General features: G+C 44.4%; 1 protein-coding gene across 1 annotated transcript in view; it reads left to right on the top strand.

The window, feature by feature from the left end:
- LOC115412832 (titin-like) overlaps positions 1–24,708 on the top strand; it is a 59,486-nt gene that overhangs the window by 28,541 nt on the left and 6,237 nt on the right. Inside the window, 30 exon segments of the mRNA XM_030125489.1 lie at positions 112–378; positions 505–777; positions 869–1,132; positions 1,494–1,754; positions 1,833–2,093; positions 2,562–2,825; positions 2,914–3,174; positions 3,536–3,796; positions 4,363–4,623; positions 5,155–5,296; positions 5,378–5,546; positions 5,676–5,907; positions 6,401–6,685; positions 6,986–7,105; positions 7,663–7,888; positions 8,892–8,914; positions 11,773–15,369; positions 16,645–16,923; positions 18,192–18,473; positions 19,170–19,448; positions 19,536–19,817; positions 20,189–20,467; positions 20,556–20,843; positions 21,444–21,722; positions 21,807–22,088; positions 22,395–22,673; positions 22,882–23,160; positions 23,405–23,683; positions 23,777–24,064; positions 24,151–24,429. Of these exon segments, the coding sequence (XP_029981349.1) occupies positions 112–378; positions 505–777; positions 869–1,132; positions 1,494–1,754; positions 1,833–2,093; positions 2,562–2,825; positions 2,914–3,174; positions 3,536–3,796; positions 4,363–4,623; positions 5,155–5,296; positions 5,378–5,546; positions 5,676–5,907; positions 6,401–6,685; positions 6,986–7,105; positions 7,663–7,888; positions 8,892–8,914; positions 11,773–15,369; positions 16,645–16,923; positions 18,192–18,473; positions 19,170–19,448; positions 19,536–19,817; positions 20,189–20,467; positions 20,556–20,843; positions 21,444–21,722; positions 21,807–22,088; positions 22,395–22,673; positions 22,882–23,160; positions 23,405–23,683; positions 23,777–24,064; positions 24,151–24,429 (10,821 nt within the window).

Genomic DNA, 24,708 nt, shown 5'->3' with positions numbered 1-24,708 from the left:
AGACGACACAGAATGACATATCGGAACATGAGAAAGAAAATGTAATAAAATGCAGTTAAATGACCTGCGTGAAGTCCTGATCCTCTGTATCTGTAATGTTCTATCCATCAGGAGCTCCTCTAGAGATGCTGAAACAGCTGGAGAGCACTGAGGTCCCTGAGACATACACAGCAGAATTTGAGTGTGTGGTGTCTAGGGAGGATGCTGAAGGCAGCTGGTTTTTTGGAGAGAAACCTCTTTCTCCCAGCAGTAAATATGTCATGACGTCCCGTCGTGGAAGACACAGCCTGTCTGTGAAAGATGTGAAGAAGGAGGATCAGGGAAAATACATGTTCAAAGTGGGCGAATTCAAGACGAGCGCATCACTCAAGATGAAACGTGAGACTCTGATCTTTGCACCTCATGTTTAGACCAACATGTTGTGTTGTTATTATTTGGTGAAAAGTAAAATGTGAATGTATTTTAGCTCGTACTGTAGCTCATATGCTTTTGTTGCTGTTTCAGTGCGACCTGTGACCCTGATGCAGCCTCTGGTAGACCTGACAGTCTGTGAGGGCGACATCGCTCAGATGGAGGTGAAGTTCTCTCAGGAGAATGTTGAGGGAACCTGGATGAAGAACGGACAGCCCATCACCGCCTCTGGCCGTGTGCACATTGTCATCGACAAACAGGTTCACAAGCTGTTGATCGAAGATACTGTTAAGGATGACTTCGGCACCTACTCCTTTGTGGTTCCAGATCAGGAGATCTCAACCTCAGCAAAGCTTGCTGTCCAGAGTAAGACCAAAAAATCCACATTTGTCTAGTTTCTGTCGACATGACAAAGCATTCATAAGTTACTCATCTGAAACTGAATGTTGTATTGCAGCGATTCGTGTCCAGATCCCACTTAAGGATACCAGCGCTGTTGAAGGAACCAAGGCCGTCCTGGAGGCAAAGATCTCTGCTCAGGATGTCAGCTCCGTCAAATGGTTTCATAATGACAAACAGCTGACGGCCAGTGACAGAGTCCAAATGGTGGCAAAGGGAGCCAAGCAGCGTCTGGTCTTCAACAGAACCTTCGCCTCTGATGAGGGACAATACAAACTGGTGGTGGGCCGAGCTGACACCAGCTGCAAACTCTCTGTGCAGAGTAAGAACCAACTCAAATTTAGGCAATTAATTAGTTGGTTAATCACTAGGTTAACGTACTAATATGTATTCCATGTAGAGCCTCAGAAATAATGAATTACTAACAGGAGCATCGTAAACCTACGGCCAAATGCAGTTTAAAAGTTTATGAAGAGCCTCTTCAGAAACATGAAAAACAAAGCTCAAATAGAATATAGAATGGAGCTGTAGTCTTCTCGTGTACGGTAGGCATCACCTGACAAAAAACCCCACAATGACTGATGTGAATGGTCACTGGTAATGATGGTTAACCCATATTTAACAGTCTTCAGTCCATGTTGGTTGTGTCTGTTGAAGGGTTCACTCGTCTTCTGTCTCATCAGCTGTCCAGATCATGACCCCAATGAAGAACATGGAATGTTCTGAGTCAGAGAACGTCACCTTCGAAGTGGAGGTTTCTCACCCAGGCATTGATGCCTTCTGGACCTTTAAGAGGCAGCCGCTCAAAGCCGGCACCAAATACAAGATGGAGTCCAAGAACAAACGCCACACTCTGACAGTTTTGAACGCCATGAAGGACGAGGAGGGCGAGTACATGTTCGCCGCTGGTGAAAAGATGAGCACCGCTACGCTCACTGTGTCAGGTAGGAGCTTTAAGGGTTAGTTCACTGTTTCATTGACTGCACTGAGCCACAACTGACCCAACGGCTGTCTGTCACCAGGTGGCGCTATTAAGAGGCCTCTGCGGGACATGGTGGTGGCTGACTCGCAGACCACAGTGTTGGAGTGTGAAGTGGCTAATCCCGCCTCTGAAGGCAAATGGCTGAAAGACGGCCAGCCGGTCGACTACAGCGAGAATGTGGTGAGCGAAGTCGATGGCGCCATCAGACGCCTCGTCATTGCCATTACCAAAGCCACTGACATCGGAGAGTACACCTACCAGGTCGCCAGCTCCAAGACCTCTGCCTTGCTCAAAGTGGAGGGTAGGTCCAGGTTTTACCGAGGTTTGACCAGGTCCTAAAGAAGTAAAAGGAAATGCTGAGGCACCAATAAAATGTCTGATCATGTTACAGCCAATTAACTCACACCCAATCATGTCATTATATAAATACGCTGAAACATCAAAATATGACTTAATTTCTCTTAAAGTCTCCCAATGTCATTTTTCCCATAAATTGAACCTGTTTTCATTATGATGGACACACCTGAGTGGATAAGTTTTGCTTTCATGAGTCCACAGAAGAAATCCTCCTCAAACCACAGTCATTTTAACAACATGAACAAACATGGACCTCCAACTGATGTAGAATGTGATGTACATATTTGAATATGCAGACACAGAAACACAAACTTACAGTTTAGATGATGAAACATGAGGAGCAGCTTTTGTTTTGAGGTGGTTTGATGGATCTCCAGACCAGGACTAATAATGATGACGTTTGTCTTCACAGCTGTGAAGATCAAGAAGACTCTGAAGAACCTGAACGTGGTCCAGACTCAGGAGGCGGTGTTCAGCCTGGAGCTGACCCACGAGGACGTGAGGGGGGCCCAGTGGATCAAGAACGGCGTTGAGATCCAGCCCAGCGACAGATGTGAGATCACAGTGGAAGGCACTGTCCACACCCTGAGGATCCTGAACTGCACTGCCCAGGATGAGTCTGTTTACTCCTTCAAACTGGGAAAACTGTCTGCAAATGCCAGACTCAACGTGGAGAGTGAGCGTCACACCGCCATCCAAACAGACAGGACAGAAAAGCTCCACATTTTCCACCAAATGTTCTAAATCTTCTTGTTTTTCCATAGCCATTAAGATCCTGAAGAAGCCGAAGGATGTGACATCACTGTTGGGAGGAACCGCGGTGTTTGAGGTGGGAATCTCTGAGGACAATGTTCCCGTCAAGTGGATGTTCAAGAACACAGAGCTGAAGCCCAATGAGCATTACAGGCTGGTCTCTGACAAGAAGACACACAAATTGATGGTCCAGGACATCGACAGCAGCACCGAGGGGGAGTACACGGCAGTGGTGGGGCACCTGCACTGCAGCGCCCGCCTCAGTGTCGAGTGTAAGAGTTAACCATCAAACACAAAAACAGGCTCAAATAATGAACAGACGATGGAGATAAATAAATGAACATCACATATAAGAGTCAGACATTAGGATCAGAGCAGCAGCCAACCAGATAATCAGATAAATGAGGTCAAATTAAAAAGTCACATGAAATAAGTAGACAAATGACAAACATATTCACATATAATATCACAACATGTTTAGTTTGGAATCACTCATTTGGATTCAGGACATGTTTCAATTTGATTAAAAAGTGAAACCTTGACATAGTTTTCATCCCTTCAAGATCAAGTTCCTTTGCGTGTTAGTGATGGTTTTGTGTGTTAGTTATGGTTTTGTGTTTGTTTGCTGCTCAGCTCTCCGTGTGACAAAGCCTCTGAAGAACGTGGAGGTCCCAGAGACCCAGGTAGCCTTGTTCCAGTGTGAAGTGTCTCACATGAACGTGGCCGCCACCTGGTGGAGGAACGGAGTTGAGGTGGAGATGAGCGAGAAGTTCAGAGTGGAGGTTCAGGGGAAAGTCCACCAGCTGAAGATCATGAACTGCAGCAGAGATGACTCTGGAGAATATTCATTCATCTGTGGCAGCGACCGAGTGTCAGCAACGCTTACCGTTAAACGTACGTTCACCCAGAAGAGTCCATTCACATTAATCAGCTCCTGTTTACCATTAACCACCGTTAACCAGCACTAACCACCATTAACCAGTGTACCAGCATTAATTAGCATTAACCAGCATTAACCACCATTAACCTGTTGGTAAATGGGAGCTTTAACCTGCTGGTAAACGGGGGCTTTAACCTGCTGGTAAATGGGAGCTTGAGCTTTAACCTGCTAGTAAATGGGAGCTTTAACCTGCTGGTAAATGGGAGCTTTAACCTGCTGGTGAACAGGGGCTTTAACCTGCTGGTAAATGGGAGCTTCAGCTTTAACCTGCTAGTAAATTGGAGCTTTAACCTGCTGGTAACCGGGGCTTTAACCTGCTGGTAAACGGTAGCTTGGGCTTTAACCTGCTGGTAAATGGGAGCTTTAACCTGCTAGTAAATGGGAGCTTTAACCTGCTGGTAAATGGGAGCTTTAACCTACAGGCTAAAGTTAGATTTTAAATCTTTCTCAGTATACACAAAAGCTTGCACTTTAAAGCATTAAAGGCAGTGAAGCTAACGCCCGATGTTGGTGTTTGCAGCTATTGTCATCACCACAATGCTTCAGGACATCAACGCTCAGGCCAAAGACTCCGTCACCTTTGAGGTCAACGTGAATTGTGAGGGTGTGGCCTACAAATGGCTGAAGAATGGCGTGGAGATCCGATCCACTGACCGATGCCAGGCTCGATGCCGACAGTTCAACCACACTCTGAGCATCCGCAACGTCCACTTTGGAGACAATGCAGAATACACCTTTATGGCCGGATCTGCCATCAGCTCAGCCAAGCTCTACGTAGAGGGTAAGACCAGGACTGAGTCCAAAACCACAAAAGGAGCAGAGAGGAGGACAGACAGGAGGAGGAGCAGAGAGGAGGGCAGAGGGGAGGTCAGAAAGGAGGAGGAGCAGAGAGGAGGACAGACAGGAGGAGGACAGACAGGAGATGGAGCAGAGAGGAGCACAGACAGACTGGAAGGGACAGAGAGGTGGTCAGACAGGAGGGGGAGCAGAGGAGGAGTCTCTCAGTCTAAACCTATGTCAGCAGAACGCTCTAGTAGAACTTGTTTCTACTAGTATTTTCCAATGTGCAGTTGCCATTTTTCACTACAGTTTTTTAAAGTCGTTGTGTTGCTTTTTTTTATTGCTTCTTTCTTGTGGTATTTCTTCTGTGTATATTTGGGGTTTGTGCTGCTTTTGGAACCTCAGTTTCCTGAGGGCTCTGCCCAAAGGTTTAATAAAGGTCTGTCTAATCTAATCTAACTCTCCAACCACTGTGTCTGTGACCTTTGACCCTTTGACTTGTATGATTCATCTGAACTTGTTTTGGCTTCAGCTCGTGTGGTGGAATTCACCAAACACCTGAAGGACCTGAAGATCACTGAGAAGAAGAGGGCCACCTTTGAATGTGAGGTGTCAGAGCCCAACATCCAGGTGATGTGGATGAAGGACGGTCAGGAGTTGGAGATGTCTGACAGGTAGGTCTATGTCACCATGGAAACGTCTGCTGGTTCAACACCAATGACACGCTGACATCACGCCCTCACTCTGTCTTGCAGGTACAAGATGAGCTCTGATAAGTTCGTCCACCGCCTGGTTCTGCCGTCCGTCCGTTTGTCTGATGCTGGGGAGTACACGGCCGTGGCCGGTTCCAGTATGTCCAAGGGAAACCTGGGAGTCGAAGGACGAGATGTGAGGATCTCTGAACCTGCCAGCAGAGATGTCACAGTAAGTCCACAACCATAGAGACGCCAACAATACAAACTAAATTTATCCAAAAAAAGACAACGTCCAGAAGGATGACATCTTCAGCCACATCCACGTCCTGTTTGACACATCTGTGGTTTGTTTCTGCAGGTTGTTGAGAAACAGAGGTCAACGTTTGAGTTTGAGGTGAATGAGGATGATGTGGATGGGCGTTGGATGAGGAACGGAGTGGAGATCCAGTTCCAGGTGGACGAGAGGTTCAGCTACGTCACCATCAGGAAGCTGCACCGTCTCACCATCTCCGAGACATTCAGGAGCGACGCCGGAGAGTATACCTTCTATGCCGGAAGAAACCGGAGCAGCATGAACCTGCATGTCCGACGTAAGAAGAACATACACACGATTATGACTGAAGACCATTGACCAATGTGTTTACTCTGACAGAGGGACAGACGTTAAAGACACTCAGATTCACTTCAGGGTTTCTTTAGTCTCAGTGTTGGTGTCTGTTTTTTTTCTACTTGTTTATTAAAACCTCATGTTGTTTAACTGTTTTCTGTCAGATCCTGTTTTCAGGTTATTTTAAAGCTGGTTTGATACTTTGGTTGTACATTGGTTTCAGTGTTATTTTGAATCTTTTCATATATTTGTCAGGATTAATATCGAAAAGATCACAAAAGAACACTCAGATTTTAAGGAGATTTCTGGTTCAAATCAACTTATGTGTGAACTAAATGGACCAAACTGAAGCTGTTTGGTTGTAGTCGGGGTTTGAATCACTTTTTAGTTGTTAGTGTTTGTTTAGTCATTATCTGGTTTGATGGTGTTCATGATGTCCTGTACTAATGTGTTCTGGGTTGGCGTCTTGTCCTCAGTCCCAGAGCCTCCTCAGATTGTTCGCCACATGCAGCCGGTGACCGTGACGTCTGGGAAGTCAGTGCGCATGTCGGCGGCGGTCAGCGGCCTCCCTGCGCCTCAGGTTACATGGTACAGAGACTCTGAGGCCCTGTCCGTCAGCAACAAGGTCAAGTTCCTCCATGACGGAGATGAGCACACACTGCTACTACTCGAGGTTTTCCCCGAGGACTCCGCTACCTACAGCTGTGAGGCCCGCAACGATTATGGAGATGCCACTAGCTCTGCCCAGCTTAGTGTCCAAGGTAACACTGACTCAGCCTCAGCGTTATTCTATTATACGACTACGGAGACGCCACTAGCTCCACCCACCTCAGTGTCCATGGTACCAGGATGTTTCCTTGGTTACTGTAGGGTATGGTGGATTATTAGGGTCAGGTGATGTGTAAATGTACAAAAATCAGTAAAAACACTGGGATAAACTTTGATAAAACAAAATATCTGCTCAGATTAAGTTAAACGTATGTTGTGTATATGTCTGTCAGTTCCTCTGGTTTGATCAGTCATCCTATTGGTTATTGATCAGTTTTGTCTCCATCTTTCAGTTTCAGCAGTGGCAGAAGCTGTGGCTCGTGTCCCTCCTCCAGTCATCCTGGTCCCCATCAGGGATGTCCTGGTGGCTGAAGGTCAACCTGCCCGGTTTGAATGCACCGTCTCTGGGGAAGGTACTGACCCACAGCCCCCAACCCAGAACCACAACCAGGACCAGGACCGTTAATAAACAGCACTTAAACTGTGTTGTGACTTTATTAAAACATACATGAACGTGGAAGAGTTCATACTTCAACACAACAGATTAGTTATAAATGAACCTGTTCGTGTTTTGCATTTATGGGTTTAAAGTTAGAAAATATATGTGGTTCGAAGTTAGAACTACTGTGTCCTAGTCTCTTGTTTCTTGAAGTTAATGTCAGTCTATAGTCTCTTAAATGATTGTCTTTTATCTTTGTTTCTCTTGAATATTCACATTTCCCCATGTGCTAGGTTTAGGGTTTGGTTGACTTTTTCTGGTAGATTATCATGTCTATGATCCCAACTCAATAACCTTTAAATGTACTGCTTTAATCTGTGCTGAATGGACCCTGTCTTTGGACTGATTTTGAGTCCCTCTGGTCCTCGTAGGCCTCTGTATAGTCCTGTGTGGGTAGTTCTAGTTGGGCTCAGTTCTGCTCTGGTGGTTTTGGTGTGATTTCCTCTAACACTGTGTTCACTGTATGTCCAGACCTGCAGGTTTCTTGGTTCTGTAATGACAGAGAACTCAGACAGTCAAACATCTTCCGAATGTCTCATGTTGGACAAACATGTCAGTTGGACATTTCCAGAGTCCTCTTGGATCATGAAGGAGAGTATTCATGTGTGGCCTCCAACTCAGCAGGAACGGTCACATGTGGGGCGTCGCTCAACATCGACGGTGAGTTCAACAGCATCACGTAAAGTAAACCGGTCCAGTCAGGATGTTCAGGTTAGGGTTGGGTTGGGTTTAGTGTTATGTTAGGGTTGGGTTGGGTTTAGGGTTAGGTTATGTTAGGGTTGGGTTGGGTTTAGGGTTTAGGGTTGGATTGGGTTTAGGGTTAGGTTATGTTAGGGTTGGGTTGGGTTTAGGGTTTAGGGTTGGATTGGGTTTAGGGTTAAGGGTTTTGGGCTTAAACTCCTATAATGGTGTTGGACTCAAAGAAATCAGCTCACTGAATTAATTTCACATATTTACTGATGCTTATATCCAGACGTCAACACCATGTTGGGTTTAAGGTTAGGGTTTCCCATTAGAACAGGGTTAGGTTTAGGGTTAGGGTTTCCCCATTAGAACAGGGATGGGGTTAGGGGTTAGAGTCCATCATTAGAACAGGGTTAGGGTTAAGGTTGGGGTTAGGGTTCCCCATTTGAATAGGGTTAAGGTTCCCCATTAGAACAGAGTTAGGGTTTAGGGTTAGAGTTCCCCATTAGAATAGGGTTAGGGTTCCCCATTAGAACAGGGTTAGAGTTATGTTTAGGGTTCAGGGTTCCCTATTAGAACAGACCCATGACTGTGTGTTGATGTTTCAGGTTTCTGTTCTGGTTGCATGTGGTCTTCTGTTTTTCACCCAGTAGCTCTTAACAGAGTGGATCCAGAGACTGGACTCTTTGTTTCAGAGCCGGTTCCTCAAACTGCACATATTTAGGATGATGAGTTGTGTCTCCACTGGAATTTGTACAATGGCAGTGTCCATCCTAACAGACCCGACTGTTCCCTCCACCCTGACCTCAATGCTGCACCCCTGAACCGGCTCTACCTGAAGAAGAACCATGTGTGACCTAACTCTTTACTCTCTCTTACTGCCCAGATGAACAAACTCGAGCCTTAGATAATGTGTCAAACACTCTGATTCAGAGGCTAGAGGCTCAGAGCTTCAGCTCTGAGTCCAGCCTCCGATTCTCGGAGACGCTGTCGGAGACATCCTCTGTGTCTTGGAGGACCGTTGAGGTCCAGATGGAGAGTGTTGGCTCTGAGAGCAGCCCTGGTTTCAGTTTATCGGCCGGACCTAGGCTGCTGATGGACATGAGTGACGTCCGGGTCAACAATGGCGACAAGGCTGAGTTCAGCTGCTCGTTCGAGGGGTGGCCGTTCACGGCCGTGGTGTGGGACCATAATGGCCATCGTCTGGAAGAGTCAGAGCGGTTGTGGAGCGCTCAGACTGGAGGCCTGCTGTCCCTGGTCATCAGGGCGGTGGGCATGGCCGATCAGGGTCTGTACTCCTGCACCGCCTCCAACCCTTACGGCCACGGCAGCTGCTCGGCTCGGCTCATGGTAGAAGGTGGTGAATGTTTCTTTTGTTCTGACTGAGTCTGTCTTCATCTGGTTCATCCCACTGTCCACCCGCTTCCCCTGCTTCCCCCCTGACATGTTTAATATCAGATGTAACCTGGTAGATGGACTACAGCTCCCAGCAGGCACCAGGACCGGATGAGCCGTCGGACGTTTATGCAAAACACAGACAATGACCCTACGATAATCCAGACACGCATCTACATCTGAGGGTTTTAATGATTTAAACACTTTCACACGTTGCATCAGTAGAAATAATGGTGATGTATACATTTAAAGGTTTTTGCTTCAGTTTCATACAGGAAAAAGAAGTTAAACATTTAACAGTTAAACCAAACCAAACCACATGTTGTTCTTAAACTTAACTAATGGTCTTTTCTGGACCAGTCATTACTGATATTAAATCTCACAATCAGACATATTTTCTTGTATATTCTTTTAAAATGTAGTTATTTGTCATAGTTTGAGGTTCAGAAAGTCGACATAATAGAACCTTGTCTGAACCAAAAGATCTGAGACACTGTTAAGCCATAAAATCCATTGATCGGCCTAAAGACAAAAAGAGTAACTGATCAATTAATTATTTTTGAAAAGTCGATATTTGGTAACAAATATTTTTCAGATTTGATTAGAAACGCAAATATTAAAATCAGGATGTAAAATCCGATCTGTGGAAACTCCATCAGTTAAGTGTTGGTATCATTAGGCAGATGCTGACGTTTCCTGTGGTTTCCATGAATGTTCACCGGCCTGGTACGTTCCTGGTGATGAGTTGAAATAACCTCCTCCTGCTGTTTCCAGCTTTGCCTCGCTAACCTCATCCCTCATCCTTCTAACCCTTTAGTGTTTAGACCCAGAGCCTTATACTCTCTGACCCCTAATTCCTGTCCCTAACTTTATCCTCACCCAGCTAAAGAAGCAAATCTCACAGCAGAAACCCCCATCCCCTCTGATTCTGTGCGTAAAGCGTCTCAGGCCGACAGGGAGAGCCCTAAAAGTCGGTCCAAACCGGACGAGCCAGAGGCATCCGAGAAGCCGGGGCCAACGCCTCCGTCTTCGCAGAGACCCCATCTCCTCATCAGCCACCTGTCCTTCCCTGACGTGACACCTGAACGCCTCTCTGTCTGCCCCAACTTCCTCATCAAGCTGCCGCCGGAGCTGCTGCCGAGCAGGAAGAGAGGCGGCGGCAGTGGCAATGGTGGCTCGCTGTGTTGCGTTATGAAGGGGCTTCCCACCCCATTTATCATTTGGCTTTACAACCGGTTCAGTGTTGAGGATTCAATGTGTTACTCTGTGAAACGCGACGGCCCGCTGTGCTGTGTAAACCGGGCCTTTTACACAAAAAATGTGAGCTCGGCCAAGGAAGGCAAGCGCAGCGCGGTGATGAAAATGAAAGGTTGGCATCTGCATGCTTTTGGTCCTTCTGCTCGCTCGGGCTCATTCACACTGCTTCCACCAACACAGCCTCTTCACACAGCAAATCCACCTCTTCAACAGGTTAAACTGACCTTTGTGTCCTGCTTTACTCACTACACAACTGGACAAACAGCGAGGGACACTTTCACTGAGCTTTTCCAAAAGCCAGATGTTCTGCCCACTAAAAGACCAAAGAGAAGCATGCAGGAATGTCACTTAAAGATCCACCAAACACAAAGAAACGATGATATAGATGCACGACCTGTCACTGACTCTAACAGTCTGCATCTTATCACAGTGTCTGCTCTTATTTCTGTTTTTAATTTATGGATGTTTGTGTCATTTCAGTCACTGCCGTGGAGAGCGAACCAATGGTTCAGGTCCAGGAGGAAGTCAAAGGTAAATATCATTTCAAATGGAACGATGCTTCTATACATCACTCAAACCTCAATCTGATGAGGATTTTTATCTCTACTTTCAGTTTGTGTTGATGTGAAATTCACATGAAATCAAGACTAAAACATGCAACACATGATGGTCGGTTCAGATTCTAGGTCACGTATTGTTTTGTCTCATTTTTCGTGATTTAATCTGAGTTTCTTTAATCAGTGTTTAGATTATACCCTGAATTACAGTTTTTAATCATATTACTTTAAATATAATTAATGGCTATTTGAAATCTTCTGAATGGAAAACATTTGTATTATCCTGACTTTGTCTTCAGTTTGTTCCAGTATGAAATTCATCCAATATTTTAGAAAATGTATGCGTTGTTCATTTTACAGATTTGTCTAAGGACTCTCCTCAGTAGATTTCTAGATATGATCAGATTTCAACCACATATATTTGAAACTAGCAGGACTGTCATAATTTGCAGTTAATGAGCCAAACCAAGTAAAATGCGATGTTCATTTGAGATTTTCATAAAATTTGTCCTTAAGGAAAATTCCTTAACTGTATTCTTTACAGCTTGAAAATGTGTGTTTTCAGAGAAATCCTAAAACTGGTGGTCGTCTGATTGCATTGTCGTTAATAATAGGTGGATGATTTCCTCTGCTCTCAGTTCAGCTGATGTTTTGTGGTTTGTGTCTCAATTTATTTCACTCCTCTCAGCCTTTAGCTCCACCTTCACAGTGGAAGAGGAAACCCAGCAGTCGTACTACACTGGCCTAAAGTTACCAGACAAAACCAGAACTCTTGAACTCAAACCAGAGTCCAAACGCTTTTCCAGCACTTTGGAGAGGAAAAAAGAAAAACCAGTTTTCCTTAGTGAGCTCTGTCCGGCAGCGGTGGCTCTTGGAGAAACCGCTACATTTACCGTCCGAGTATCCGGTTTCCCAAGACCGACCATTCAGTGGTTCCACAACGGACAGAGTTTAACCAGCTCGTCTGCGTACACCTTTATTCATGAGCAAGATGAGTATAGTCTAGTCATTAACAAAGTCCAGAGGGAGTTCGAAGGCCAGTATTCATGCACTGTTAGCAACAGGTTTGGTCAGTCCACTTGCACTTCTTATCTCCATGTTCAGATAAAAGATCCAGAACAAAAAGTGGAAGGCAGAACATTTGTACCGGCCGGTAAAGCTCCAGATTTTACTCAACCCATTGAGTGTGCTCAGCTTTCTGAGGGAGGTCAGGCTTTCTTCAGGTATGTTGTGACTGGAGATCCTCTACCTCAGATTCAGTGGCTCAAAGGCAGCTTCCACATCGAGCCCAGTGGATTCTGTATCATGGTGAACAACCCAGATGGGTCTGGCTTTATTCACTTTAAGAGTGTCAAACAGCAGGACAGCGGCGTGTACACCTGTAAGGCCTCCAACCCATTTGGAGAAGCCTCATGTTCTGCAGAGCTGCTAGTCTTCAAGGAGTTAGTTCAGAAAACTAAAGGTTTGAAAATATCAATGACAGAACAAACTACTGAGTCCAGATTATACCAGGAGAGAATGAGGTCCGATCAGATGATTTATACCATTAGCACAGACGACCGGCAGATTATTCCCAGTGAGGAGGTCAGGTCTCTACAAGAACTCGATATCTCGGCTGCTACACTTCAGCGAGAACAGCTGCACCGCCAGGCCGCTGTTCTGCAGTCCCATGACCTTCAGGAGAGGGTTTCCATTGCTGCTGGTCATCCTGCTCAGGTTTCAGCTGTTCCTATGAAACAGCTTCACATGGCCACTTTCTTATCCTCGGTCCAGGAGAGGCAGAAGATAACGGAGCAGCATTCAGATCGCATTCTGAGCCCGGAGCTCGTCGAGGTCAGTTTTGCCAAAGAGCAGCCGTCCAAGCTGATGTCAGCTACCTCTGAAGAGCTCCTCCCACTCAGCACTGTGAGAGCTGAAGTCCTGACAGGTTTAACCCCAGAGGTCATGAAGACCACAACTGAGCCTCAGCAGCTCCTGAGTGGCCCACAAGTCCAATCTGCTCGGTCAGTCACTGATGAGATCTCAAGCATCATCCACCGGCCAGAAGAGGAGAAGAGTTTTAGAGTCACAGAGGGCATGAAGATTTTATACTCGGCTCAGTCTGCAGGTCAGCTTCCAGTTACTGAAGGACACTCTGAGCCACTGCGGGATTTAGATGCTGCCATTAAACTAATGATTGAAAAAGAGCAGCCCAGGCCAACTGTAGCACCTGTTAACGAGACTAAACTGACTTTATGCAAAGAAAACAACTTGGAAATGCACAGACCAGCAGAGGAAAATATCTTCCCGATAAAAGACATGCACCTGAAGTCTGTTGTAACTGCTGAGGAGCAGTACAATCTCCAGGCTGAACAGACTGGACATGTGCCTAGTTTAGAGTCAGCCATGAATCTACAGAGTCAACGGGAAGGAGAAAGACTCCTGAACCTTCAGGTCATCGGCGACCAGGAGGTTTTAGAATCTGAGGGTCAATTCAGCAGTGAAAGGCCATCAGCAGAGCAGGCAGAGGCGAGGAAGAGTCCGACTTTGTTGCATTCTGTGACACAAGAACAGCTGAGAACAGTGGTATGTGAGGCCATTTCTGAGTTCTCAACAAAGACTGATTCCACATCTGTTGAACCAAAGAAAGAACTACCACAAACTAAACATCTTCAGTTAACTCAGTCTGTATGTGTTCTACCAAAAGAAGACATATTAATAGTGACCAAACCTGACCAGCAGGTAGCATTGCAGAAACAAGAAAAGGCTGGAAAATATGCAGCCATGTCAGAGGAGAGACAGGAGATCATGGCAGATTATCACAAAGACCTGGATGTGTCGGTGTCAGGGGTTCGTTCACAGCTGCGAACTGAGCCTCAGCCTCTGAACATCTTGACAGTGTCTTCACATCCAATGCTGCTCCCAAAAGAGACACCGTTTAGCGTAGATGTGCAGCAACGTCGTGCGTATGTCCAGAAAGAAGATTATTGGAACATCATGCACCCACTGAACGTCACTGACATTCACATTCTGGAGGAGGGCCACACAAAGAGCCTTGAATCTGACAAGAAATTCAAGCCGGAGATGAAAATCGAGCCAAAGATTCCCAAAAAACCAGTGTCTATAGAGGAGAAGGCTGTTGCCACAGAGACTTGTACAGTATTAGAAGCTGCTGAACAGGACTTTGCAATCGAGATCCAGGAGGGTCAGTCAGTTCGGCAGTCGGTGCTGCTGGAAGAAAAGCAGGTCATCCTGGGAGAACAGTCGAGCGACATACAAAAGCCTGAGGGCTTGAGTGTCAGCACTGTGACTCAACCAAAAGGAGTCATATTTGTCCACGAGGCTCAAGATTCACTGACTCTACCAAAAGAACTGAACTTTGTCATCCAGATCCCGAAACCATCAAGTGTGAACATGCGACGTCAGCTCAAAGAGGCTCTACAGTCAGCTGTAGCTCAGGACCAGCCAGTGTTACTCGCAGACGTCATAGGAAAGCTTGCGGCAGTGGAAGTGCATGAGGTGAAAGTTCAAAGACAGCCCAGAAAATCCTTGTATACATATCTAATCACAACACCAGGAAATCCAATCGAGATTACACTGTCATTTGATGGTGAATACCCTCAGAAAGCTGAACTCCGGTCTGAACTTCAGGTAGCTCTTCATGCTTTAGTTTCTCAAGATCAGCAGAGTCTGACATCAGAGAAACCAGGTGTCATGCAGATCGACAGACCTCAGAGAGCTCTGTTCAGCTCCACTCGAGCCACACAAGTTTTATCATCTGTGGTAGATATGGTGACGGTGGCTGAGAGCACTCAAGGTTTACCTTCTGCTGCTAAACAAACTGCAAACCTCAAAACTGAGGCTGCAGCTTCATTTCAAAGTGCAGCCATTCGAAGTCAGTCAGAAATCCGTGAGCTCCGGACGACCATCAGCTCAGAGGTGGACATCTTCATCCACAGAGAGTCCAGAGAGGAGTATCTGTCAGAGGCCATAATGATCAGTGAGTCCTCGGACAGTCTCGTAGATTACCCCGTTGTCGTTGACCCTCTGCGAGATATCTGCACTGAGGAAAACACTACGGCTGCTTTGAAAGCCACCATCAAACATGTCACAAAGGTAAACTGGTTTTTCAATGGACAAATGATCACATCTGGTAAACAGTTCAGCTGTTCCAAAGACCAGGACACATACACTCTGGTCATCACCAAAGTCCAGAGGCACAAGCATCAAGGAGAGTTTGTCTGTGAGGCTGAGAACGAGGCTGGAAAAACCACGACGTCTGCAAGGCTCTCTGTGACCTCAAGAGGTTTGATGATGGGCAACCCTTTACTGTCTTCATCATCTAACCTCACTTTAAATCTGAAAACCACACCTCAAACCTCTGATGAACATTAATAAACTCAGAGACCAAAAGAGGTGAAACTGACATGACTGCATCAGGTTTCTGAGCATCCTAAAAAATCTGAAACAGCAGTGGCAGCATTAGACCAGGTTCCATGATCCATCTGAATATAATAACTGAATGTCAGTATTCTAGTTATTTATAAAGAAATCTAACATTAAAAAAACCTTTGAAGAGTTGGTTTTAATTAACATAAACACACACCTTCAAAAGATAGATTTCATGAGTAAAAATTTAAATACAACCTTAAATTATAAAACTGTTTTTATCAATGACTGAATGAGATGCTGGAAAAGCATTACCCTTATAAATGATGCTATTAATTAGATTAGATTAGATTAGATTAGATTCAATTTGATTGTCATTACACATGTACAAGTACAGGGTAATGAAATGTAGTGTAGTATCTAATCAGAAGTACAATCAGTAGACATTATGTACATAAATATACAGGATAGATTTTTGGGGTACTATAAATATACTATATTGATTATTATGTACAGATTAATAAACATTACAATATACAGTAGTATGTTATAAGTTGTTAATAGTGTCGTTAAAGTCGTGTACATTAAAGTTAATGTACACTATGTACATTACCCAGCGCTAACTCGATGTTATAAAATGTTTTAATCTGCTTTTGACAGATCTTTAAACAGTTCAGATTTGCATGACTTTAACCTCAGTCTCATTTAAATGTGATTTTGAAAAAATGATTAGTATCAGTGTCTGGGCTCACGTCAAGTTGTCTCAGCAAGAAAATGGTATCTAATGGACGAGGTTTATTTATAGATGTGTATTAGATCCACTACAGACAGAAAAAACCCTTCAGAACCCGGTTCAATGTTCAGTTGGTTTTCACCAAATCTGACACATTTGGAGGTTTGAGGTTTTTTTCACCAGACCTTCTCATCCTTTTCTCCTCCATTTCCATCAGGAATCACCTCTATCTTTAATCCTCCATCATCCTTCATTCATTCCTTTTTTTGCATGTTTTCTTCTTCTTTTACTGTAGCATCTCTGTCCGACACCACAGTCCGACTAAACCATTCCCTCCTTCACAGTCACAACAGGACCGTGTTTCACTCCCATCGCCATCCACCACATTCCTGTTTCTTTATTCAACCCCTGCTGTGTATTTACTGGCTGTTTTCTCTCCGTTTCCCTCTGAAAATGCAGTGAAGCCTGTGTTCAGGCATAGGATTGTTCCTCTGGAGATCAACATTGGCAGCCCCGCCAAGTTTGAATGTGAGACCGAAGAAGCTCCCAATGTGAGCTTCAAGTGGTTCAAGGATGGACAGCCCCTCAAAGATGGGGACAAGTACAGGATTATCAGTCGCTTCAGCACCTCCTACTTGGAGCTGCTGAGTCCCAAAAAGGACGACAGCGGTGAATACACCTGTAAGGCGTCCAATCAGCATGGAAGTGATGAATGCTCTGCGTCCCTCCACGTCACAGGTAAGAACATATGTCCCCTGTCTTTGCTGGTTTATGTCCAACCTCCAGCTGAGTTACACTTCTGCTTCCTTGTTTGCTGGTGTTCTTCTGATATGCTGCGCTGCTTGAGTCTTTTTAGCATAAATGGGAGTTTACGATTCTTACTTTAAGTTTTTGTTTTAATAAGTGTGTGTATCAGGTTTTTCTTCTTTGAACACATGTAAGACAGAACAAACAAGTTGTTGTGCTGAGTGATACCATCTTTATTTTTCTGATTCCACAGTCTGTTATTTCTTCTCCAACTGTGAAACTTAAGTCATAAAATCATTTTCAAAGTCCTATAAGCAAGATATTGCACAGCCAATTGGTCATTATTATTACTTGACAGTTTTTGTATTTTAAATGAAGACAAACAGATCGGTGTTTTGTCTTTTGTGGCTTAAGTTGAAGCTGCTTCAGTATCTTTTAGACCGTCTGTCAGGTTCAGAACCAGCAGAAACGTCTTACCACTAATGTTTCTCTTTTCTGAATCCTTGTAGAACAAAGTCGTCCGTCCTTTATCAGTAAACCTGAGCCTCAGACTGTGTTTGTGGGAAAGAGGGCGGTGATTCAATGTGTCATATCAGGCTCTGAGCCTCTAGATGTGGTCTGGCTCAAAGATGACAGACCCCTATCCTCACACTGCCGCACCTCATGTGAAAAGAATAAACACAGTGTTGAGATACAGAGGCTGGAGGCGGCCGACAGGGGGTGCTATGTGTGCCAGGCATCCAATAATATTGGAACGGCCGAGTGCAGCGCTGTGCTGCGGGTTATCGATAAACCAAACTTCGTGAAGCCCCTTGGCCCAATGGCTGCTGTGGTGGGAGCTCCTCTGCACCTGGAGTGTCAGGTGGACGAGGACACCGGAGTCACGGTCACCTGGACCAGAGACGGCCGTAAGGTCCACCAGAGTCCCGACTGTAAACTGTCTTTTGAGGATAAGACAGTCATTCTTGACATCCTAAAGACTACTCTGAAAGATTGTGGAGACTATGTATGTACGATGACAAATGAGGCTGGAAGTTCCACTTGTTCCACTTCAGTGAAGGTTCAAGGTAAGGCCTGTCTAGTTAATTTCCTCCTGCAGCATTTGAAGCTGTTACCAACCTGCAGTTGTGGAAATTAACATAATTTCTTTCTGTGTGTCCAGTTTGTGTGAATGGAGTTGTAGATGTTTCAGCTCCTTCTTCATCTTCTCTTCTTTTTTATGTTGTTCATTTAAAATAACTTGGTCTTGGCTTCTGCAGAGCCACCAGTCTTTGTAAAGCGAATGGAAGCATCCACTGTCTGGAAACAGGGCAGTGCTGCTCGACTGCAGTGCTCCGTCAAAGGATCCCCAGAACTTCACACCACCTGGTTTTACAATAACAGCGAGCTGTCTGCAGGCGGCAGATACAGCATCAATCTGAAGGAGGGCGTGGCCACTCTGGAGCTCCAGGACGTGGTTATGAGCGATAGTGGAAACTACACCTGTGAGGTTCTCAATCAGTCTGGCTGTGAAAGCTGCAGCACCAAAGTAACCGTCAAAGGTTTGTGGAGTCGGATAAGGAAGACGTTTGAGTCAGAATCAGATGCTTTCGGACCAAGAACAGGAACTAATCTGACACATTTCACCAGTTTAAACAACAACAGGAACACGATGCAATTAGAAAATAAAAGAAGACACGATAATGAAGACATACATCAACAGTACACAGATAACAGAATATATAAAAGAATATAACAGATATGGAAATAATCTGTAAAACCTCTGGACTAAACAAATCAACAATAGAGTGTTCAATGATTTTTTACAGAAATTACACTCAGACCTTACAATTTAAAGAATTATTTGGCTGTAATCACGTCCATACATATTTAACAACATTTAGGGGGAAATTTAGTATTGTGTATTTGTTAAACAGCTCCCTTTGAGGTTGTTTGTTTAATAGAGTCAGAGGTTATTTTCTCATATGGAGGCTGAAGTATAGACTGAAAAAAATATAAATGAAGAATTGATTCTCTTGTGTGGAGAATAAAGGGAGATAACAAATGACATCAGACAGGAGGAAGAGCAGAGAGGAGGTCAGACAGGAGGAGGAGCAGAGACAAGAACAGTGTATCATGAATAAGTAATTCTTCCTCTACCGCTCATTAAAACTAGTAGATATTTACTGTGGTCCGAAAGTGCCTGGTTATGTCAGAATCAGACCAAGTGTAACTGAGCTGTGGGTTCGTTCTTGTAGAAGCGCCGACGTTCAGGAGGGAGTTACAGCCAGTGGAGGCGGTTCGAGGCTCTGTGGCCCTGTTGGAATGTGAGGTTTCAGGCTCAGGTCCATTCGACGTGGCCTGGAAAAAGAATAAGAAATGCCTGTCCTCAGATCAGAAATACCGGATCGTGTCTCAGGGTTTCCTCACCTCCCTGGAAATCCACACATTTGAGGGCGCCGACGTTGGTGAATATGAATGCGTGGTATCGAACGAGGTGGGGTCAATAACCTCCAAGTCTGTGGTTAAACAGAAAGGTTAGTGATGGGACATGAAGATTTCAGTCATTATGGTGTTGGTCGCAGCCGTCATCACTGTTATTCCTGCTGACACTGTTATTCCAGAGCCGCCCATGTTCTCAAAGAGGGTTGAAAGTGCAACCGCAGTATCTGGAAACACGGTCAAACTCCAGGGAGTCTTAAAGGGCTCGAGTCCCATCAGCATCAAATGGATGAAAGACTCAGAGCTGCTTAGAGATGACGATTCCAAAGTCAGAATGACGTTCGACAACAACATCGCCAGCATTTCCTTCTCATCTGTCGAGATAAAACATGGCGGGAAGTACACCTGCCTTGCCGAAAATGAGGCCGGACAGCAGAGATGCGATGCTGTCTTGACTATTCAAGGTCAGAACGTCGATAAAGAGCGGGTTGACTGCCAAAACAAACAAACAAAAAGAAAGAAAGAAACAGTTTTTGTAGATGTTTATGTGTTTAATCCACACTTTTGTTTTCTTGCTATTTCCTCCTCCTTTGTCTTACCTTTTTATCCCCTTTTTTTTAACTTTTGTTCAGTCTTTTTATTTGGATCATATTCATATTAAATTCTGCCATATTTTAACTTGATGAAATGTCTGAACAGTTTTTTTAAGGTTTTGTGATCAAAGCCTTTTCTTTTGTCTGTTTTGGCAGTACATTAGCCCTGTAACAATCCCTTTAAACAGATATATTTTCAGATGCCGATGGCCTTAAAGTCTAAAAGTGTTGTGGTTTTGTAGAACCTGCTCGTATTTTAGAGAAAGCAGCGTCCATCAGTGTGACGGCTGGAGACTCAACTTCTCTGCAGTGTACGATCAGCGGGAGCCCAGAGCTCAAAGTCAAATGGCTTAAAGATGGAAAAGAGATGATCAGTGGTCGTAAATACAGGATGATGGTGAAGGACAACACGGCCGTCCTAAAGATCCTATCGGCAGATAAAGGAGACACTTCAGAGTACACAATGGAAGTGTCCAACAAAGTCGGAAAAGACCAGTGCAGCTGCTCTGTCACCGTCTGCGGTTAGTTCTAAAACCAAAAACCAACATATTTATTCACAACAACGCTCATGGCTGTTCATGATCATTATATGTGTGATGTATTTTCCAGATCGTGCAGTTCCTCCTTCGTTCACCAAAACTCTAAAGAATGTGGATGGACGTGTTGATAGTGATGTGACTCTGGAGTGCAGAGTGGCTGGATCTCAGCCCATGGTTATTTCATGGTTCAAAGACGATAAACAAATTCACAGTGACCACAAATATGGTCTGGATTTCAATGAAAACACAGCGTCTGTGGTAATAACAGGTCTGGAACAGAGCGATGGTGGAGTTTATACATGCAGAGCCTCAAATGACGCTGGAGATAAAGAGACCAGCGGTACTTTGTATGTCAAAGGTCAGACCACATGGATCTTATGCAATCAAGTGGACACTGAAACAAACCACGGATATGTTGATGTATTCATGCTGGTATAGTCCAGATCAACACTTATAGTTGCACTAATGAATAGTACTATATAGTAACATCTAGTGTCATCATGCGTGTTTACTGAATTTTTAGGGAATTACAAGTTTTAGGCGGGAGCTGTTCTTATTCAAGTATTCAATGGGTTAGTTCAGAAAAAACTCCATATATGTCATTGAAAACCACTCACAATATATGAAGCAATATTTAGACCAAACCATGATGTTTCTGAACCAAAAACAAAACTGTCTTATTGTTTAAAGCCACAAAGTTTAGGTGGTATTTTTTTTTTAATCCATCATCTGACCCAAAAACCTCCTGCGTAGGAAGTTCAAGAGGCCGTGGAGCAAACAAACCACTAAGATGTGGATCTACCTCCTGTTTTTATAGGTGTAGCTGTGGATCATAAATGTGGCGGTATTCATATCCGTGGTTTCCAGAATGTCCATTTTTTTTTCTGCTGACTGTGCTTTTGTTTCCAGAGATGGTAAAAAATGACACCTGAACTAATGTTCTTCCAAACCACTACAGAACCTCCAGTCTTCACATTGACACCTGAGTCTCAGAATGTGGCTCCAGGATCCAACGTGGTCTTAAAGTCCACCTTCATGGGATCGGCTCCTCTGGTGGTCAAATGGTTCAGAGAGGAGAAAGAGATTTTCACTGGAGGAAAGTGTTTCATAAAGAAAGATTCCTCTTCAAGCTCTTTGGAGCTTCACTCTGTCAAACCCAGTGACTCGGCTAAATACACCTGCCAGGTGTCAAATGATGCCGGGAAGGTAGACTGCACCGCAGTCCTCTTTATCAAAGGTGCTGTTTGTTTTTCTTTTGTCACACTAATCATCTTCTTTGTGTTTTTCCTCTGCTGAACATCTTATCTTTACCAATTTACAGAAGCTCCAACCTTTACAATGAAGCTTGAGGCTTCACAGCTGCTGAAAAGTGGGCAGTCTCTGAAACTGTCTTGTAAAGTCCATGGAACGCCTGTGATTAATGTCACATGGTTCAAAAACGGCTGTGAAATCAGTTCTGACCACAGACGCACTGTCAGCTTCGACGGCTCCATAACCTCCATGGAGATAGAAAACTCTTGTGTAGATGATAGTGGAGATTATATTTGTGTGGCATCGAGTGAAGCCGGCAGAGATGAAAGCAGCTGCTCAGTAACTGTTAAAGGTTTGTTCAGAATGAAATATTCAGAGTTGAACTCAAACTGAAACACACAGGCTGAAGGTCTGGTCCATGGTGTTCTTTTAGTACTGAAAACATCCCAGTTTAGCACCATGAAGCTTTGGAGTGTTGATTAGTGAGTCATTCAGATCAGATCACTGATCTGAATCCACCGAATCTGGTTCAGACTTTAAGACGACAACACAGAATTAAAAATAATCTAATGTTTAGTAAAAAGATCAGCATGGACCAGACTGATGGAACTACAGCTGTGTTGTCTTAAATGTAACTGTTGTTATGTCTTTATTTTAGAGCCTCCAGTGTTTGTGAGGTCTTTCGATTCGTCTGAACTTGTAAAAGGATCTGACATATTGTTGGAAGGAACAGTTTCAGGTTCTGCTCCTTTTGAAGTAAGCTGCTTCCACAATGAGAAGCTGATCCGAAATGACAAAAGGCATAAAGTCAGTGTTGACAACAACATTGTGACTCTTCACATCTCAAACTGTGAGAGTTCAGACGCTGGGTCGTACCGGTGTTCAGTAACCAATGATGTGGGAGAAGCAACCTGTTCATGTCAGATTTCATTCAAAGGTCAGTTTAACATCTGCAGGATTTTACTCAAACTGCAGCGAAGACAATAAGCTATAAAGCAGCAGAATTAGTTGAAACACAAAGGTTAAATATGGTAAAGTGTTGGATGGCTGTGTTGGATGGTTGTGTTGATGTGTTGGATGGTTGTGTTGATGTGTTGGACGGTTGTTAGCCTCAGTCTGATCTGTGCTCTTCAATCTCTCAATAGAGCCTCCATCGTTTGTTCAGAGGTTGGACGATATGTCCTGCATGGTGGGCTCTGAGGTCTATATGAAGTGCATGTTGTCTGGATCTCTGCCCATGACTTTCTCCTGGATGAAAGACGATCATGAGCTCACAGAGGACGAGCACTTTAAGATGTCCAGTGAAAACAAATGTGCCATGTTGAATGTGAGAAAAGCTCAGTTATCGCACGGCGGCAGATATGTGTGTTTGGCTCAGAACCGAGCCGGGACTCAGACGAGTGCCGCGATGCTTGTGGTCACAGGTTTGTAGCTCAATCTTTATTGGTGTCTTTCTGTCCAAGTGTCCAAATGCTGCTTTTGTGTTGTTATGTCTGCCTCTGTCCCATGAAGTCATTAAGCACACAAAAGTGTTCAAATCAAAACGTCACCTGCAGCCACATTTGGTTCAACATCATCTCAGCTGATTTCAACATTGTTAATGAGATTTGTCATTTCTGAGAGACAGTTTTGTCGTTTCATGAGTTCTGAAATGTTGCGTTGTCTCAGAACCAGCAGGTATTTCCGAACACACACAGTCCATCAGTGTAACCGAAGGCGACCCGGCAACACTCGAATGCAGGTTCTCAGGCTCCAAACCGCTGAAATCCAGATGGATGAAGGCAGGAGAGGAGCTCAGATCAGGGCAGAAATACTTAGTCCAGAGATCAGACATCAGCTGCATCCTGACCATCCTGAAAACTCAGAGCAGAGACAGTGGCCAGTACAGCTGTGAGGTTTCCAATGAGGCTGGTAGAGGCTCATGTGAGGCCACCGTTACTGTTTTAGGTCAGTTTTACCCGTTGTTGACTCTTGTGTGACATCCCATTTGTTTTATTCATGCATCCAGTTTAACGCTGTTTAACTCTTTGTATGTAACAGACCAGATTCTTAAACCGTCTTTCACAAGAACACTAAAGAAAACTGAAGGTATTGTGGGGTCGTTGGTTCGTCTGGAGTGTCTTGTATCTGGCTCTCTGCCCATGAATGTACACTGGTTCAAAGATGACAAAGAAATCCACACTGGTGACAAATACAAAGGCATGTTCTCAGAAAACATTGCTTCTCTCGAAGTTGCTTGTCTTGACAGTAAAGACAGCGGCAGCTACACCTGCTTGGCTGAAAACAAAGCTGGGATGACACGGAGCTCGGCTCTTCTGTTTGTTAAAGGTCAGACCATGTTGAATTTATCAGGTCTTTCAGGTCTATGTTGTGACTATGATGTTAACAGACATGATGGGTTTTGTCACCAACAGAACCTCCATGTGTTCTGGAAAAGCCCGAGTCCATGAATGTATTACCAGGCTCAAATGTGCAGTTTAAGGTGGTGGTCTCAGGAAGTCCACCTCTGACCATGAAATGGTTTAAAAACAGGAAGGAGGTTTTATCGAGTGCTGACTGCTCTATGATCAAAGACAACACCTCCAGCCTTCTGCAGTTCTTCTCTGCAAAAACCTCAGACTCTGGAAGATACATCTGTGAAATCCACAACGATGTGGGCTCCACTTCCTGTCAGACAACACTGTTGGTCAAAGGTTATTGTTGACTTCATCTCAAAGCTGTTTCTCACCATGTGAAAATCTGGAAAGACACAATGATCGAAATGTTTAGTTTTAAAACATTAACTCAGAGTAGAGGAAGTGCTGTTCATGACAATGCCCTTCATTTTTTTTCCCAATTATTTCCTCTTTTGTTTCTCCCAAAATCCTGTAAGGGGAATTCTGCACAAACAAGATGATAAATAAACCTATGAAATTTCACCTTTGGACCTTGAAATCTGCTTAAATCGACTTTTACAAACACTGTTATCAACT

Source organism: Sphaeramia orbicularis, chromosome 21 (assembly GCF_902148855.1).
Source record: "Sphaeramia orbicularis chromosome 21, fSphaOr1.1, whole genome shotgun sequence".
NCBI classification, from domain to species: Eukaryota; Metazoa; Chordata; class Actinopteri; order Kurtiformes; family Apogonidae; genus Sphaeramia; species Sphaeramia orbicularis.
The sequence above is the reverse complement of the archived record's forward strand: the minus strand, read 5'-3'. Positions and strand labels throughout refer to the sequence as shown.